At 30.5% G+C, this 18,166-nt stretch overlaps 2 protein-coding genes across 2 annotated transcripts in view; both read left to right on the top strand.

Moving 5' to 3' along the window:
* On the top strand, positions 1–3,119 carry LOC132921624 (eukaryotic translation initiation factor eIF1). The gene is made up of 3 exons (XM_060984752.1): positions 1–447; positions 2,362–2,519; positions 2,849–3,119. Exons 1-3 carry the CDS (start codon positions 420–422, stop codon positions 2,993–2,995), a joined length of 333 nt encoding a protein of 110 aa, XP_060840735.1. The 5' UTR covers positions 1–419; the 3' UTR covers positions 2,996–3,119.
* Positions 3,120–15,062: 11,943 nt separating this feature from the next.
* LOC132922781 (la-related protein 4) overlaps positions 15,063–18,166 on the top strand; it is a 35,698-nt gene continuing 32,594 nt past the window's right edge. Inside the window, 1 exon segment of the mRNA XM_060986476.1 lies at positions 15,063–15,991. Within this exon segment, the coding sequence (XP_060842459.1) occupies positions 15,788–15,991 (204 nt within the window). The 5' untranslated portion in view covers positions 15,063–15,787.

The raw sequence follows: 18,166 nt of genomic DNA, 5'->3' as shown, positions 1-18,166 counted from the left end.
ACCCTACCACATTCAAACATTCTTTGAGCTGCTACAATTATTTTTTTCATGTTTCTCGTACACACCGTATGAACGACAATAAATAGCTTATCCCCTCCCCCGTGCAATACGGAATTCACAATTATCTCTCCTCGTGAAGTCGTGACGTCGTCGAACTATAATTATTAATTCTCTGTGCGTTGTTTCAATTTTCCCTTGAGCTTGGTACTCCGGCGACTCGCTAGTCTGCTCTCAATTGTTGTCGCAATATTGTCGGACCTTGTCGTCTGAACGCTGTTGGTTAACTTCACACCACCTCTATCCTTATCCCGTTTAACCAGCATAGTACGTCGCGAGATCACAAGCGCGGAAGACACGGTCCTGTCACCGAGTGGACTTACAAGAGGCCAGTCATTACCACAGGAGATACGAACATACGCATGTCAATCCAGAATCTTAACGTATTCGGTAAGTGCAAATTAGCATCTTACGTGCACGGCCCGCAAAACGCATTCGGTGTCACTGCAGGAGACCATTTTCGGTTTCGATGCAGAAGTTATAAGTGTTTTGCGTTGATATTTTAGTTTTCTACACGTCCGACGAGTGTCACCGACACCGATAACAGGAAACTTCACATTTTCTTATAACGTTAATGAACGGGCGTCGTTTCATTTCCTCAATTTCCCAATGACACCCATTGTCGTTTTTTAAGGCCAAACGTGTCTTACAAGGCCATCGTAAAGAACAGAAACTAACTTGATCAGTTTCATTTTCGTTGTGGGTGTTAGTTGACGTCATTTGTTTTTGTTGCATTTCGTCAGTTATACGACGTAATCTAGGTATCCATTTATAGATTGTTGTCTTATGAGTCTGTAATGATACAGTATACCTATACTATACACAATATTAATATATTATATTACACATTTTTAATATGATTATTATTTATTACACATAATAAAGTTAAAAAATATGCTTACAGCCTACCAGTATCCACATACATCAACTATATATGAACACCATTTTATTGATAACTATTGGAAATTTTTAATTTGATCATCTTACATCTTCTAAATAAATTAAACTGGTGAAGCTTTTCAAAATTTCCTTTTCTGTGTTAATTCTAAACAACTCCATAATTAGGTACTCAACTTATATCTCGGTCACAATCATTAAATATTGGAATCCGACCAGGCCCGTATTTAGGGGGGGCTACGGGTAGACATATGCTCGAGGGTGGCAAAATATTTTAGCAAAATTAATTTTTAAAATGTAAAGGAAAAGAAAATAATCACATTTTAATGAATTATTGGAAAAGATTGTATTAAAAAAAAACGTATGTTTTATCATATTTTAATTTGTTAATTATAAGTTTTTTTTAACTATTGAACGAATTTCATTTATTAATTGATCAGCTAAATTTTAATATTATAGAATCCTGATCATGAATAAAAATGATGAAATAATTAGTGTAATATTAATATTAATACTAATATTGTTAATTGGGGCGGGCATAAATTATGCCCAGAGGCAGAAAATTTTTAAATACAGCGCTGAACCTAACCAATATCTCCAATCCTATGCCCTGGTTCAATGAGTGATTAAGTAATTTTTCATTTATTTCCTCGTTTATTTCATATAAACATTATAATCAAGAATATAGAAATAGATATATTTTTCTTTCAATTTATAATTCATAATTAGTTATTAATTGTTTTTTTTTTATGAATTCAATTATAGGTAGCACCTACCCAGAATTAACAAGCAATTATTGTTAATCAATTTTTTTTTTTTTAATGATACATACTAACAGTGTTGAAAAAGTTCCTTTTTAAATGGATCTGGGTCAGTTCCTAATATACGAACTCGTTCTTATTATCGTTCCATTTTTTTAACTTACCCAATCTAATGGTTTTAGAATATTACCTTTTTATTTTTGATGTCAATAAATTAATGATAAAAATGATAAATCAATTAGAATTTTAAAAAATGAATCCTTACAGGAACTAAGTTATAAACTATTGATTTAATTTGTCTTTATTTTATCTAATTTTTAAAAACTAAATTAAATAAAAAATTTATTTTTTAAAATTTCAACAGAAACTGTGATTTTCGTTCATGTTCCTCAATATAAAGAATTTTTTCATATTCTTTTTTCATTATTTTTAAAGGAAGCAGTTCCAAGCTTCGTTCCTACAAAAAGAACTCGTTCCAGGAATCGTTCCTTCCCAACACTGCATACTAAGTTTAATAGTCTTAAAATATACTTTCATAGTTTCATCATACTATGATTATGCCATTTTAATTATGTTTGTATTGATTAGTTAATAATTAACTAGTAAATGTTAAAAAATAACTTATTGTTGATATTTGATATTTAAGACCCGTTTGCTGATGCAATCAAGGGTGCAGACGATGACGTTCAAGACGGGCTTGTTCACATAAGAATTCAACAACGTAATGGTCGTAAAACATTAACAACGGTCCAAGGTCTCTCGTCAGAATATGACTTAAAGAAGATAGTACGTGCCTGCAAAAAGGTAACAAGTTATATACAGTAGTAAACATTTCTAGATTTCGACCAGTTTATAATTATAAAATAAAATATTTTATACCTATTTTTTTATTTTATTGTATTTTACATCTTTTTTTTTTTTTGTCATACTTTAAATGTTAAAAAAGCATCACAAAAAAAAGTCTGATTAAAATTAACCTATTTAAATTTAACATTGCTTAATGCACAAAACAATAAAACGTAACTTAAAGATGAAAATAATTGTATACATTTTTAATTTTTATAAACTTTTATAATATTGCGGTTACTATTATTTTAGATTACTTAAATTTTAAAATAATTTCAATATTTCAGGAGTTTGCTTGCAACGGTACAGTAGTTGAACATCCTGAATACGGTGAAGTGTTACAATTACAAGGAGATCAGCGAGAAAACATTTGCCAGTGGTTAACTAAATGTGGTCTTGCCAAGTCTGATCAACTTAAGGTCCACGGTTTCTAAAGAAAACAATTCAATCATGCTACAAAATACATTAGATTGTTACATTAATCAGTCAAAAAAATCATAATAAATTCAAAATTCTCAATTTCATAACATGCTTTAATAAATGTAATGTTTAATCCTAGTGTTTTTTTTCAAATCATTAATTTTCAAGTGTCGATTTGAATAAGCGTTAGTGTTATGTATATCAATGCTACTGACATATTTAGAGAACATTTTTTTGTTGTTTCCATAATATTAAATGTAATAACTAATAAGAAAAAATAATTATTCTGTATTATACTTGAATCCCCATGTTTAATATGATGTGGTTTTTATAAACTTCATGATATGTATGGTATTAATAATTTTTCTTTTATTTATAAATTGTAATTAATTATTACGTACTGAGTAAAATTATTAAAAATAAAAAATAAATACAAACATTGCGAACAAATGCAGTACATCCTCGTTTAATCTTAATCAATTTTACTATTAATTACTTGGTATTTACTGTTTAATTATTTCATTGGTGTTCTAATATTGATTTTTACAGACTCTTTATTTGATATCTAAATTTACATTTTTTCAGAAAACCCTATAATTAAACAAGGATTTACTGATTATTATTTACTAGGACACTAAAATTATGTTAATTAAAACAAAATATCAATAAATAGTTATAAATATATTTATATGATTAAACATAACTTATGTATAAAATCTAATTAAACGTCCATTTTTACATACATTTAATAATATACATTAAAATACTAAATTGTAGAAAATGTTGCTCACTTGATTTGTTAAACTTATGAATTTATACCAGAAGTGGAAGAATAAATTTTCAAATGTAGTTTTAAATCTTACACTAATTATTCATATGTGTGCATTAATCTTTATTGTTGAATACTCAAACATTGGCTTGTATTATTTCCTATGATGTTGAACAAGTTTCCATTTGTTATGATTTATAAAAATGATTTACCCTCAAACGCCAAACAGCAAGACAAATGTTTAAATTAAACACAATCTGCGTTTAAAATAAATCTATATCATTATTTGCTATACAAAATGCTCCTCAACTTCTTTAATTCTTACTTATCTTAATGCTAATAAAATATTTTTTTTATAAAGTTTTGAACATCATAAAATACTTTTTAAGAAATATAAATTATAAATTCAATATGACAATATTATTATTAAAAAAATTGAATAAACTAATAAGCATAAAAAATTAAATGTGTTAATAGATATATTTAAATTTCTTGACGTAGATTAGGTTTTAAATTTTACTGAAAAACCTAATTGTTGGTACTAATATCATTTATGATCTACCAGCTGCCTTTGACAAAGATGTTCCACTAAAACTTGTATTTAAAAAAATGTACAGTATAACTAGAGCCCAGAAGTTTATGACCTTAAAAACATTCAAAAATGACCAAAAAGTTAAAAATATTTGTTTTAAATTAATAAAAATATATTTTTTTTAAATTGTACTCTATTTTACTATAAAATTCTATATACATTTATCAAAGCTTACAAATTACTCAAAATATTACTAAAAAATAATAAAATTTAGGTAAGTATATAATATTCACTACAATACGACAACGATGAAATTAGTGAGATAAAATCTAATAGGTCCTAATCTTTGTCTGTGGTAATTTCAAAGTTTTAAGTAAGTTATCGGCATAATGATAAGAAGTGAATGTGGGAAAATGTCTTAAAAAGTAATAAGCACCAAAAAATTCAGATTCACATACTAATGAAACACATCTGTGGTCAGGAGAGCATCGCCTAAAAAGTTCCTAAAAAAATGCAAAATGCATCAATTTCCGAGCCCTAAGTATAACACACATACAAGACCAGATTTGACGAAGGGTTTCAAACTTTTAAGGGCACTTTCCCCGAGCAGCAGATGTTTGAAGAGCATTCAGATATCAAAATATTTATATGAAAAAATTTAAAACATTTTGATCCTAGGTTTAGGAAATTTATACAAAAATATCAACATTAATTTATGTTTATAAGACTCGGGATTTAAAATTAGTACGTTAAGATGTCATTTGATAAGAAAACGACATTAGGGCATCCAGCGCTGTATATATTTTAGTATATAGATATAAACTTTTAATAGTTATATGGCTAAGTGGATAAATTTTAATCCAGGCCAAAAAGAATCGGAAAAAATAGGGGAGCACAAGTATACCCTGCGCCCCCCAAATGACGCCTCTAGTGGAACATTATTACCCCTAAGACGAGCCGTATTTACCACTTTTATAATTATTATTATATCTAATACTTATTTTAATTTTTTTTCCTTAACTACTTAGACAATGGATATTTTAAATATTTTTACTGCTAGAAGTCACAAAAAAAAGATTTGTCCCGGGCATCTGAAAGTTTAAGTCTGGCCTTGTTTATATATATATACAGTAAAATCCCATTACAACGAAAAATCCCGTTAGAACGAAAGTCATAGAAGTCCCCTGCTGGTAAGCAGGGATTATAAAAAGCTTATTCAAATTTCCGTTATAACGAAAAAAAATTCGATCCCCTGGAGTTCGTTGTAACGGGATTTTACTGTATATGTTATGATGGAGGGATTTTGCAACTAAAATACTTTATTGTTCCAAAATGAGATCATCAAACATAACTGCCATTATCAGAAGGTTAGGTAGATACCAATTAATCAGTCTTATGTGACTAAGTCAAGTAGTCTAGTAGTCAAGTCAGTCTAAGTATTTGAGTAAATGTATTTAAATACATTTATAGTATTTAGAATACTTTTATAGTATGTATTTAGAATTTTTTTAAATCAAGTATTTGGAAAGTAGATATTTTAAATACGGTCTTGGATGAATTTGTATTTGAAAATCAATTACTTGTATTTAAATACTTTATCGACTTTTTTTCAATAAATTATCAAATACTATCAATAATTATATTTTTTCTAGTCAGAACTTACAAGTAAAATCACTGGGGCGCGACCCGTTTCGCCCAAAATCAACTTTTCCCGTTTCGACAAAGGCCATTTTAGTCATTTTCAAATTAAATTGGCAATGATTTTTAAATAATATAATAGGTACACAAATTATTAACTATTTTTAAAAGCAGTCATAGGAAAAGTTTTTATAAAATACATATTTAATTATACATTATTACAGTTAATTGTCAGTTTTGATACAAAAAATAAGCACTAGAAAATTTACACTATATTATTTTTTACTAAAATTCACTATAAGTCATCACAAAATACATTTATAAAAATGATTATTTTTTAAAATTTCTATACATGCTTTTTACAAACTTATACCTAGTACTTTCGCCAGATCTATATAAAAGTATACTTTTTTGTTGTATTCTTGTCTTTCCTTCGTTTTTTGACTTTTGTTTTTTTGGGAATTTCAATGCTATTCATTTTGATATACGTTTCTGTCTGGATATAATTTAACCAGCTTATGATTGATGGAGAGTTAGAATAAAATTTTTTATTGAAATACAAGTGAAACGATCACTCAAAACACATTTTATACTCACAACGTTTCAAAACACCAGAAAAAAAGATGCCTTATAACTATAAATTATAATAATGTATAATTAAATATGCATTTTATAAAAACTTTTCCTATGACTTTTTTAAAAAATAGGTAATAATAACATACTGTATTATATTATTTAAAAACCATTGCGAACTTAATTTGAAAACGGACTAAAATGGCTTTGGTCGAAACGGGAAATGTTGATTTCGGGCGAAACGGGTGCCACCCAATCACTGAAGTCTGAAATGTTGTTATTTTATTTTATTTTGGTCTCTTAAAATAAACGCTAAATATTATTGATTATTTTCGTTGATATATATTAGTATTTATATTATGACGTGAATTATTGGAAACTATAAATGAACGATTACGAGATACGGATTTTGTGTACATTATAATTTATAATATGTGTGCATATATTAAATAATTCTATAGTTCTATACTCTATTCGAAATGAGATCGTACCTCGGCGGCAACCAGTTATCGTGGAGCGGCAGTTAAACAACACCCGTTTGTCCACCCCATAAACGTCTATGCCACAGAGTCAACTATCTGTAAGTACGCCTGCTGTCTAGTAAAGCCACGCCTGTGCGCACGTTGGCCGCCGAGGTACAATCTCATTCCGAAAAAAGTATAAAGAAGAAATTTAAAAATTAATTGTTCATCTTAAGTAAATAAAGATATTGTAAATTATTATTAATATATTAATATATAAAATAGTATTAATTCATTTAAAAAGCTTTTAGACTTAAGTTAGATATATTATTTTAAGTTTGACTGTTATCGGTTATTATATTCAAATTTAAAATTAAATATGCTTTTTTACACATTTAGAAATAAAAATACTTAATAAAGTAATTACTAACTGCACAGATTCTAAAATCGCATACATTAAAAATAAAATGTTATGTACTGTTACATACAAATAAAAGAAAACGAAGACATTTGAAGTTTTACTGTAGTATTGTAGGTACGTTTGTGATAATAATATACCAGGTATATTATATTTATTGATTATTTCTGTAGAAATATAATACATGTAACCAATAGGCAATAGAAGACTGATATTATATTTTAAATAATAAAATATATTCGATTTTCGTTAGTCAAAACAATAATCATGTGTGCAAACCGTCTAAAAAAAACATCATCTGAATCTTAAGAATCTATTGATAAAACTTATTTTAAATGGTTCAGTCTATTCATTTTTGAGATTATTCGTTAGTAAAAAATTCATTCTGGATAAATCATTTAATTTTATTTATATATATATATATTTATTTTACTAGACAGATGGCGCCATTGGTATACTCCTATTTATCTCAATTTTCTGTAGACAAGACTATAGTGGGATTTGAATCCGTATTCCATAAAACTATGCTTTATTAGCTTACATCTTGCTTTGCGATTTACTCTATAATTTTAAATTTCAAAATAAACTGCATGACGATTGGATAAGTAGTTACAATAATTCTTATTTTCCCATCTTTACATATTATATAATTCGTCTGTACGTTTGTGTCGTGTGTCACTGAACTCCTGCTAAACGAATAGCGCTGGAGTGATTTTGTCGATTTTGATGAATTTTTTATGTGTGTTTGAGTGGGTCCTATGAATAATTTGGATTCACAATTGGAGCCGGTAGGTGATGCTGCAAACGAGTTCTAATAAATTTTGAAATATATGTTTTTAATAACACATTTGTGAATCTTAAGGAACCTGTGGTTTTTTTTTTTTAAACGGATGAACATATACTACGGAAGTACGGAACAAATTTTGAATATATATTAGTGAAATCGTCGTTCCAGGAAAATAAAATATTAATTTAATACAACAAATAGTAAAACTTTTTTCCTGGCGAAGTCGAGCCTAATGCAATTAGAAAAATAACTTGATATTTTCAATTAATTTTAAAATAATAATTTTAAAAATATATTAAAAAATTAACTGTCTTTCAAGTTCTAATTAACCGATAGAAAATTGAGATACAACAATATAGCACTATGCCACTATGTATTTGCTCAGACGGAGAAAGTTTTAAGCCTATTTCTGATTCTATAAGATAATATCAATCAAGTTATTAATTTCTTAAACAAACTGACAAATACGCACATAAGGTAAGTACAAAAGTAACGCCATGTTGTCTATGAACGACGAATATAAAAAACCAATTGAACAAAGTTTGAACCACATACTAGGCAACGAAATGCACGAAGAAAACTGCAATATGTTGCTTCATTGCTTGGTGGCTGGCGCTTCCTCCCATCATGTAAGCTAGAAAAACAATTTATACATCTATGCCCAGATCATAAAAATAAATAATACAGTTTACAAAGAAATATTAGAAAGTCGATAGAAACTTAAAAAATATTTTTAGAACAATATTTATTCGAGCGAAAAATATTTTTTAAGAAGTACTGCTATTAATTTGTCAAAAAAAGTTTACACGAGACAGCTACAAGCCTAGAATTGTATAATGACAAAAATTAATAAGGCCAAAGACAAAGCTATTGACTAATGACAGTGGTTACTGACTTACTGTCTATTCAAGTTAATGTCATATGTGTGATGTGTCAATGTGTGTCATTTCTTCGTTAGTAATACAACAAGTATAAATATATTTATTTATATTTATATATTAATTGAATATCGTCATATCTGAATGCTATTTGCATTAAAACATTTTATTTTTATTTTAGAAGTGGCCTTTCTTAACAAGTTCGATTGGCCCACAGGCCACAATTACCACACAGGGATCGGCTGGATCCGCTCCTGGTTCTATGGTATATGTCACTATGTCAGTATTGTCAGTACCTATATATTTGACCTAAGTTTAAAACAGCTATAAGAGTTATATTAATATATTAATATATTATATGATATAATATTATTATAATTATTATAAGGGAAAGTTGTATTTTATACGACTATACTTACCATAGGCAGTATATTACAGATGGAAAAATAAATCTTAGTAAAATATCTGTCGGCTATAGCTGACGATAGTCTTCGTTTAGAATCAATTTTCATACATACAATAATTTATATCAGCATATGACAGTGTGAGTGTATGCGTATACGTATACGTGTATACACCGTAAGATGGAAAAGCACTAAAGCACTAGGTACGCATATAGCTGTCGAAATTTCGACAACACAACATCGTTCGATCGATATTACATTTTAGTGATTTTACCCATCGGCCACCTGAGCGTAACTGAGGGCTACAACCTACGAACAAACTTTACTTAGCGTGAGTTATGATCACAATTTAAAATTATCTTATGTCTTTAATATTAGTAATATTACCTATATGGCTATATTAATTATGGTTTACGCCGTGGGCCGTGGTGTATGCTATACACTGACACACTGTATGGTATATACTATATATATAGGTACCTACCGGCTACCATAGCGGCACAGTCCGCGCAGGGAAAACACACCGATGTTGTCACATTCTCAGTATAATATTTCAATTCTTTTTTCCTATTACAGGCTAATGGCTATTATAATATAGTTTATACAAGCTGGTATCTCATCACGTTTTTTCTACACAAATAACTTTTTGCAGATGCCCGACTTCAAAAAACAAATTTTAAACGTTGGATATTGTTTTAATGTTCTAAATAGTAAACAGTATATTCAAATACAAAATGTATTTTATATTTTTTAAACTGGTCCCCACAAGATAGGTATCAAAATAAATACTGTAACCTGTAGGTACCTATACTTTATAAGATTTAATATTTTGCACCACCACTGGGTAGACACATGCGATAAAACATTCTGTATTATGTATAATACGGACGTATAGAAAAATACTGTACATTTTATAATATGAAGTAGTGAAGTAGCCAGTAGGTATTCAGTAAGTACCTATATACTGGGCGATTTACCATGCATACCCACGTTCCTTTTTTCTTTAATAATAATTAATAATAATTCAAGATAATTTAGATTTTTGGAGTTTCCTAGTTATTTAAATGTGCTTACCTAAATAAGTATTAACTACTAAGGATAAATGGATTTGCAGAAATATAAAATTGATGTAATATCGAATCTAGTATTTAACAATTTTTACAAATTATTAAGTGATGATTTATTAAATGTTAGGTAATTACTAATTTTAAACGTTAGTGAATTTTTTATTTTTTATTAAAATAATGTTTAATGTAACTTAGAAACAACTCGATTAAATTTGAATTTAAATACATCATAAATCAGATTTTTAATAAAAACTGTATTACTATAGAATAATGATAAATGTATTGGCATACTAAGCACTAAGCAGTAAGCGCATCACTCTGTATAGTATATAAACATTAAACACACACCTCCGCTGGGATCGCGATACATATTATTATTATAATATTATGTGTACCTGCTGGCTGTAGCTGTGACTTAAATACACGTATTGTCAGGGGCGTGCCTAGAAATTTTTCGGGGGGGGGGGGTCAATATTTTTTTGCATATATATATTATATTATGAATAACTTTTATTAATAATTATTTTATATTTTGGGGGTGGGGGGAGTTGAACACCCAAACCCCATCTCCCCTAGGCATACCCCTGCGTCTTGTTATTACTTATTACTAATAAGTTATTAGTTATAACTTATATTTTATAATACAGTAATCGGTATGACCATTAGCCACTATGCGACTACGTCATAGCGATTCCGCCGCTGCCGCCTTTGCGTTCTCAACGTCCGTTGTCACTTGCCAGTTGCCACCGACCGTCCATATTGAATTAAAATATGTGCACCATGGACGACGCACTTACCTTGTTTAATATTGCTATATTACAGATACGCGTAAGCTTGTCAGTTGTCTTATTGAGTGTATCCATCTCACCCATGACGGAATGGCCACTGCCATACCTGCACAATGACATCGTTAACCAGTAGCAAAATATTATTACTGTTCTGCAGCCTATCTTACAAATACAGCAGTCTCATGTCGATCTATAAGCTTGATGAAAAATTCAAAATGTTTCTCTTTTTAATTGTAGATTATGATTTATGACCTATTATGAATATCAAAAAATATTTTAATAAAATAGATTTAATAATTGAATATGATAATAAATGATAATACAATAATTATTGGTTTTCTTCATTTTTTAATTTAATGATGAATGTATTCAAATTCTGATTTTGGGACTTTTAATTATATTAAAAGACGATATTTTAGAATTGTTGAGATGTTTTATGCTACATAGGGAGAGTGTTATATGTGACAATACAGGCTTCTGTTTTTCAAATTAAAATCTCTTTTTTCTGTTAATTATTTATTGTATATTTTTTTGAGCATTGTAAGTACGCTTAATTGATAATTCGGGCGAGTATTTTTTCTATTATTTTATAAAGTTTATTTTACCTACCGAGAATAATAGTTTTTAAAATATTAATAATAGATATAATATTGGATCTAGTCGATCTAGAGTTTATTTTACAAGGTTATTATAGGATTATTAAAAAAAATTTATTAATTTTTGACAGATTTTATAATATTAATGACTAAAATTTTCAACACCATAGTCCCCATATCTTCCAATTTCATTAGCATGGACCTATTAGAACATAAAGTTATCTAAATAGTTTCATTAGCTACTCGTTTAAATTTAAATTTTGATAGTCAACATTTTTAGGATAATTAGTCACTAAATAACAGCAGAAAAGCGGATTCTTATTTAAAAAATAGTAAAAAAAAAGTATACCTATATTCTCCCCTAAATAGTATGAAAAATATCAAAGATTTGGAAAAATGGTCTTAAAGTATATTTAAAAATTCCAAAAATCAAATTTTGTATAACTGTATATTTATACTGAAAAAATAGGGTAAACATGCTTGAATAGTTGAATGCTTGATGATTTGATGAATAAGTCTGTATAATAGTGGATATATTACACCTATCATATATATATATGTTAAGGTGTATGACCGCATGGCAGTGAATGTTGACAGTCACCGGTGTATGTTGACATTTACCGATCATTTTAGTGAATGTTATCAATTTTCACAAATATCTTAGAATGTAGACTTTTACCAGTGTTTGTTGATAAATGCAATAGTTATTTACTGAATATTGACATGCCTGACAATATATATAATCAAATATATAGGTAATAAATTCATAAATAAATATACTCGTAGTTTAACAAATTAATTTTTTAACTTATAGATTAAGTAGTATTAATTTTTTAAGTTATATTTATTACAAAACGGTTAACTATCGTGGCATTTACTGTTACAGAGTATTAGTGTATTACCCCATTCTTATACAGTTACATTTGTTTGTATTATATTTTTTTGTAATATATTTTTGAATTGGTTCCGCAATTCGTTGAGCATATGTTTTTATATGAACTTCGAGTAGTTCTTCGTTCTTTACATAATTAATAGTTTTAGTTTCAACGGGACGATTAGTTTATCCATAATATCATTCGGATTATTTCATGCGAATCATGCCATAATATTATACTAACGTTAAAACGTCTCCAACTCATATTTTGACTGGACAATAACGTCTTAATTCTATAAAATAATAAGAAAATACCTTCTAGTATAGTGATTTACATCGCGCTTCATGTGTGGTCACTGGTCAACATTTGCCAACATTAATTGTAAATTTGAACAATCACCGGTGTAAGAACGCGTTAAGACCATTTGTCAACATACACTACGATTTTTGGTAAATGTCGACATACACCGGTGACTGTCAACATTCGCCTACTGCGGTCATACACCTTAACATATATATACATTAATATTATATATAGTTAAGATAATAATATAATATATTTTGTGTTATGTTAGTTATTTTTAAATATAAATAATAAATAGTTTTTTTAACTTTTAAAGTTTTGCTATTATTGTTCTGACACAGCGTTATCGTATTATCTGTCGTCATTATGTAGTTTATGCGGGACGCACACCGCGCGCTTAATTTTACAGTATTTGTATGTATTATTATTATGCGCCGCTTTTACAATTAAGCAACAGATATAGTATAGTATATAGTTGTATATTATAATGTCCATTCGTGGATGCCTGCATTTAAAATTTAAATACGCGTAGCTTTTCATGCCACTAAATATTATACAATATTTCATTTATTAAACAATACTAATATACTATACATATAATATATATTAATTAAATAATGCGTTATAGGCCAAGCGTAGGGCTAGCCTTAGATTTTTTCCGCCCTAGGCGACTGGGCAACTGGGTATTTTGCTACCACATTGCTGCATTAAGCCGGCCCTGAGTCAAGTGTATTCATCTACGAGATAAAAACCTGACCAATTCCAATTTATAGAAATATGAAAAGATTTAATGTCCAATTTACTTCATTTTATCGAGTGTTATATAATAATATAACATAATATAATATTTGCAGGTATACTAATGTAACTATGTAAGTATATACTAATTCAATACATCGTTCTGAACTAATTAAATGTATATGTGAACGCGAACCGATTATTTTTATTAAAAGAAACTCAATGGTGCCAATAAAAAATATATTTATATATATATTAGGAACTATAGGTATGTACAATTTTATTGTATAGTTATTTTAAGTTTAATTTGAGATAACATTGAATATTTAAACGAAAAATAAAGATTTTAATTATTTTTTATAGTTAAAAAATATTTGTAATGAATTCAAATTTTCAATTACTATACGAATATTAATATTTATACTATTTATTATACTACGCAATGCAATTGTTAGAATATTTAGATTAGTGTTAATAAGCTAATATTTATTCCACGAACCTATTCACAGTATTTACACTCTTCTATGGTCAATCGGCATTGACTTGTAAGTTAAAACAATAACTTACCCACTAACATTTAAAAAAGTATTTCAATTATAAATAAGCAGAAATTTTTAAATGCATATAAAGTATCTTTTAATTTAATATACAAACATTTTTGACATAACCCCGCATTTACATCATTTTCCAAAAAAAAAAGGCATGTATGGCGGAGTCCTAACCTGTTAATAGGGATGTGTGCCACACTGGTATTAAAAATACAACGATTAAATTAAGTTGTTGATAAATCCATCTTTGTGTCATAACTCACAGTCATTAATAATAAGAAATGTACAAAGCGCAACCGCAGAACGCTGGCGAATGCATTATGTAATGTAAAATAAATTTTATATTATCTAAGTTGAACACACGTGCTTCGCACGACTTTACATTAGGACAACTTGCTACAAAAATCATAGTATAAAATACAACTGTAATAGGTCCACCCGACTGGCGCATGCTATAGACTTTATTATCTGGACCGGAAGTGTAAAAGATAATTATATTATACAATAATATATTGTATTACGTGGTGCTAATACTGAAGTAGGCCGGGACGATAATAATATCAGACTAGTCACGAGATGGGGTTGGCAGACGCCTCAAAGTACACATCGTAAAATCCATACGGCTGTGCAAACAGACGGCCTGACTCCGCAGGCGCATATTATAATTTCCATTGACGGATCGGCGTCGACGCATTATGTTGCTGTCATCATCACCATCGTCGTCGTCGTCGCCGTCGACGTCGTCGTTGTTATTATTTTTTTTATTATTATTGTTATTTTTATTATTGTTGTGTTATATTGAACAGTTTCGGCGGCGACGACGCATATTTCATCAGAATAATAGATTATACGGGCGATAGTGAGCGGCGGGCGACGACGCGACAACGGTGGTGGCGACGAACGTGGAAGGGATCGGTCACGGGGAGCGTGTCGGTTGACGGCGGCGAGTCAAAGTCGTACCGTTCTCGCGCTCAACAGGTCCGGCGTTATATCTCCTCGCGACGTGCTGCTCGCAAGCAGATTTAGTGGTGTGCCCACTGCGTGCCATATCCCGGCGGATAGACCGTCAACGTGCGCCTGGTAAATATTTAGCGCCGAAAAGCAACATTATTCCATTGCCACGTCGTATTTTGTTTTCCTCACTCCGGGGATTAATCTGTGCTGCAGTGCGCGTGTCTCGTCGCTCGTCCCGTGCACCCACACACCCACCCATACTTCCGCACACTCGCACTCCCACACACACACACACACACACACATATAGTTGTCTCGCGGGGGGCTATAACGAGAGAGCGACTCTTCGCGCGTGCGTGGGTGCGTGCGCGCCCCATAAAAAACGGTTCGTTCATCGAATCTCCGGCCGGCGCGTGAGCGACGGGTGCCGTGGTACTCGTCCGCGGACGGTTCTGCGGATCGCACTGTGCCGGTGGTCATGACGTTCCGGACCAAGGGCCTCAACAAGCAGCAACAACAGCTACAGCGCGGACAACAGGACACGCACTATCCCAACAACAATCACCGACTGCACCGGAACCGTTACGATGACGGCGGCGATGACGACAAAACCGGCACGGCGGCCGACCATCAGCCACCGTCATTCGTAACATTCGGCGGCGCCGACACATGTATACACAAGGTAAGCAGACATCGCCGCGCATAAGCATAATATGTATGTATATATATATATATATTATGTTGTTTTGTTTTTGGTAGACAGCTATATAAGTACCATATAGTGTACTTGTATGATTGTTATTGTAATACGTATAATACACTATATACTTAGTGATGTCGCGAGCGTGCCGGACGACATCAGAACTCCGCGCCGTGAACCCGGAACGCGGCTTTAAAGCAAGAGTAACACAGAGAGAGAAAGAGAGATTGAACGAGTGAACGAGCGAGCTAGGTCTAAAGTGAGAGGAACCTCCGCTGTTTGCGTGTAAACGCGCGCGTGCGCTCGCGGAAACAGAAACCTGTATATTGGCGCGCGCCTTTCTCCGTGTACGAACGGTCGAGAGAGCGAACTCAACGAGACATGATGATGATGAAGGTGGATGATCGTATCATAGACACCACCGTCCGTGATCCGAGGACGTATCATAAATAATAACAATAAATAACAATGTGTTGCATTATTGTGATTGGTCCAACAATAAATTATAGTCAGTGCTGGAATTGATAAAAAGATTTGAAGAGGGATGCAAAAGTGTAAACAAATGATGTGCGAGCCTAAAAATGTAAATGTCTTATTGATTAGAAATTAGGATTTAATTATAATATATTAAAGGGGAACGCTTAAATATTCTATTACGAAAAGAAGAGGAACTTCCCCCTCCCAAATTCAGATCGTGTACACGCCACGACTATAAGTCTCAACGGTTGTCGGACGTGCACGTGATAAATATTGTATTATTGTAATTCACTCGCCAGACATATAAAATATGTGTAATATATATAATTTAGTGGATACGAATATCTCGTATGGTACATTATAATCGTGTCGTCGCTAACATATGGTAGCCGCGCCGAAGTCTCGGCAGGAGAACGGACGCGGACGCACCCCGATCGGGAGGAACCGCCGTCGTACAACCGCTCCCCATCGATTCCCAGTATTCCCACCCGCTTATACGCAAAATATCTATATATATTTAGTCTGTTGCCGAAAGGTCTTCTCGGAAAAATCAATTTTCTCGATGTTTGGCTATATTTATACACACACATATATAATATATATATAAATGTACAATTTATGTATGTATTATTATATCATATTTATTCATACCTAATAGTATAGGTATAATAGGTATATGCATTAAATTCATGTAATACCTATGTTTAGGTGTAAATATATACGTTCAAATCGTTCAATAGGTATAGGTATATATATATTAGTCGTAAACAACTTCCACGCGACTACTTAAAATCTACATAAGATAGTGTGAGGTACAAAATATTTTTCTGGAGATTTCATTAAAAAAATTATTATTATTATTATTATATTTTGATTTGTCTGTAAAAAGTTAGTTAAATATTCTTCAATTTTTGGATAGAGCTGCAGTTATACTGAGTAGGTGCGTTACAGTAATGCAGTGTCCAGCTGCAGTTTATAATATATAATAATGTAAATTTTTATATGACCCTATAGTCTATAATACATACACCCGCATTTTTACTGCAGCTCGTTTTGCTTATATACACACACACACACACATATAAACATATTATATAGTCAATGCACCGTAAACTGTATTATAATCACCATTTATTAACCACATAATATTTGTCGCCGAAAATTGCATTTCCAATTTCCATACGGACGTTTTACCGTTGATTATGATTATGACGTTTACCTATACATGATTGTGTACGTCTCGGACTAATTCATATTATAGCTGTATGTTGTTGAGCCGAACACAATTCTAAATTCTTATACTTGTATAGAGATACCGACGTTAATAATATAACTGGTTATTTAAAAAAATATTATTGAGGTTGTGGGTTTTTGCTTTTTAACGTTATTTAAAATAATTATTATACAGTAATATTCTCGAATAACATATCAGTCTATAATATATTATATTATTATATTCGTTATTTATTTTGTAAGTTGCAATATATTATATATTATTAGCTGTTAATCATATTATTTCTGTAGCTATATAAAAATAACATCAATATACTTTAAAATAATTTATACAAGTAAAATAAAAATACGGAAGCAAACATATGTTTCCGTACGGCTACGCCTTAGAATGCGCAGTAGAGTCTTGAGATATTATGTTCATATAAGTCGTACGCACAAAGAAAAGTA

This window comes from Rhopalosiphum padi, chromosome 2, assembly GCF_020882245.1.
Source record: "Rhopalosiphum padi isolate XX-2018 chromosome 2, ASM2088224v1, whole genome shotgun sequence".
NCBI lineage: Eukaryota > Metazoa > Arthropoda > Insecta > Hemiptera > Aphididae > Rhopalosiphum > Rhopalosiphum padi.
This window is presented reverse-complemented; position numbering and strand designations above follow the sequence as displayed.

Excerpts from the sequence above, each read along its gene's own strand:
- LOC132921624 (XM_060984752.1), top strand. The coding sequence starts at position 420 with ATGTCAATCCAGAATCTTAACGTATTCG. Across the intron at positions 448-2,361 it reads CCAGAATCTTAACGTATTCG|ACCCGTTTGCTGATGCAATC; the intron begins GTAAGTGCAAAT and ends TTGATATTTAAG. Across the intron at positions 2,520-2,848 it reads TAGTACGTGCCTGCAAAAAG|GAGTTTGCTTGCAACGGTAC; the intron begins GTAACAAGTTAT and ends TCAATATTTCAG.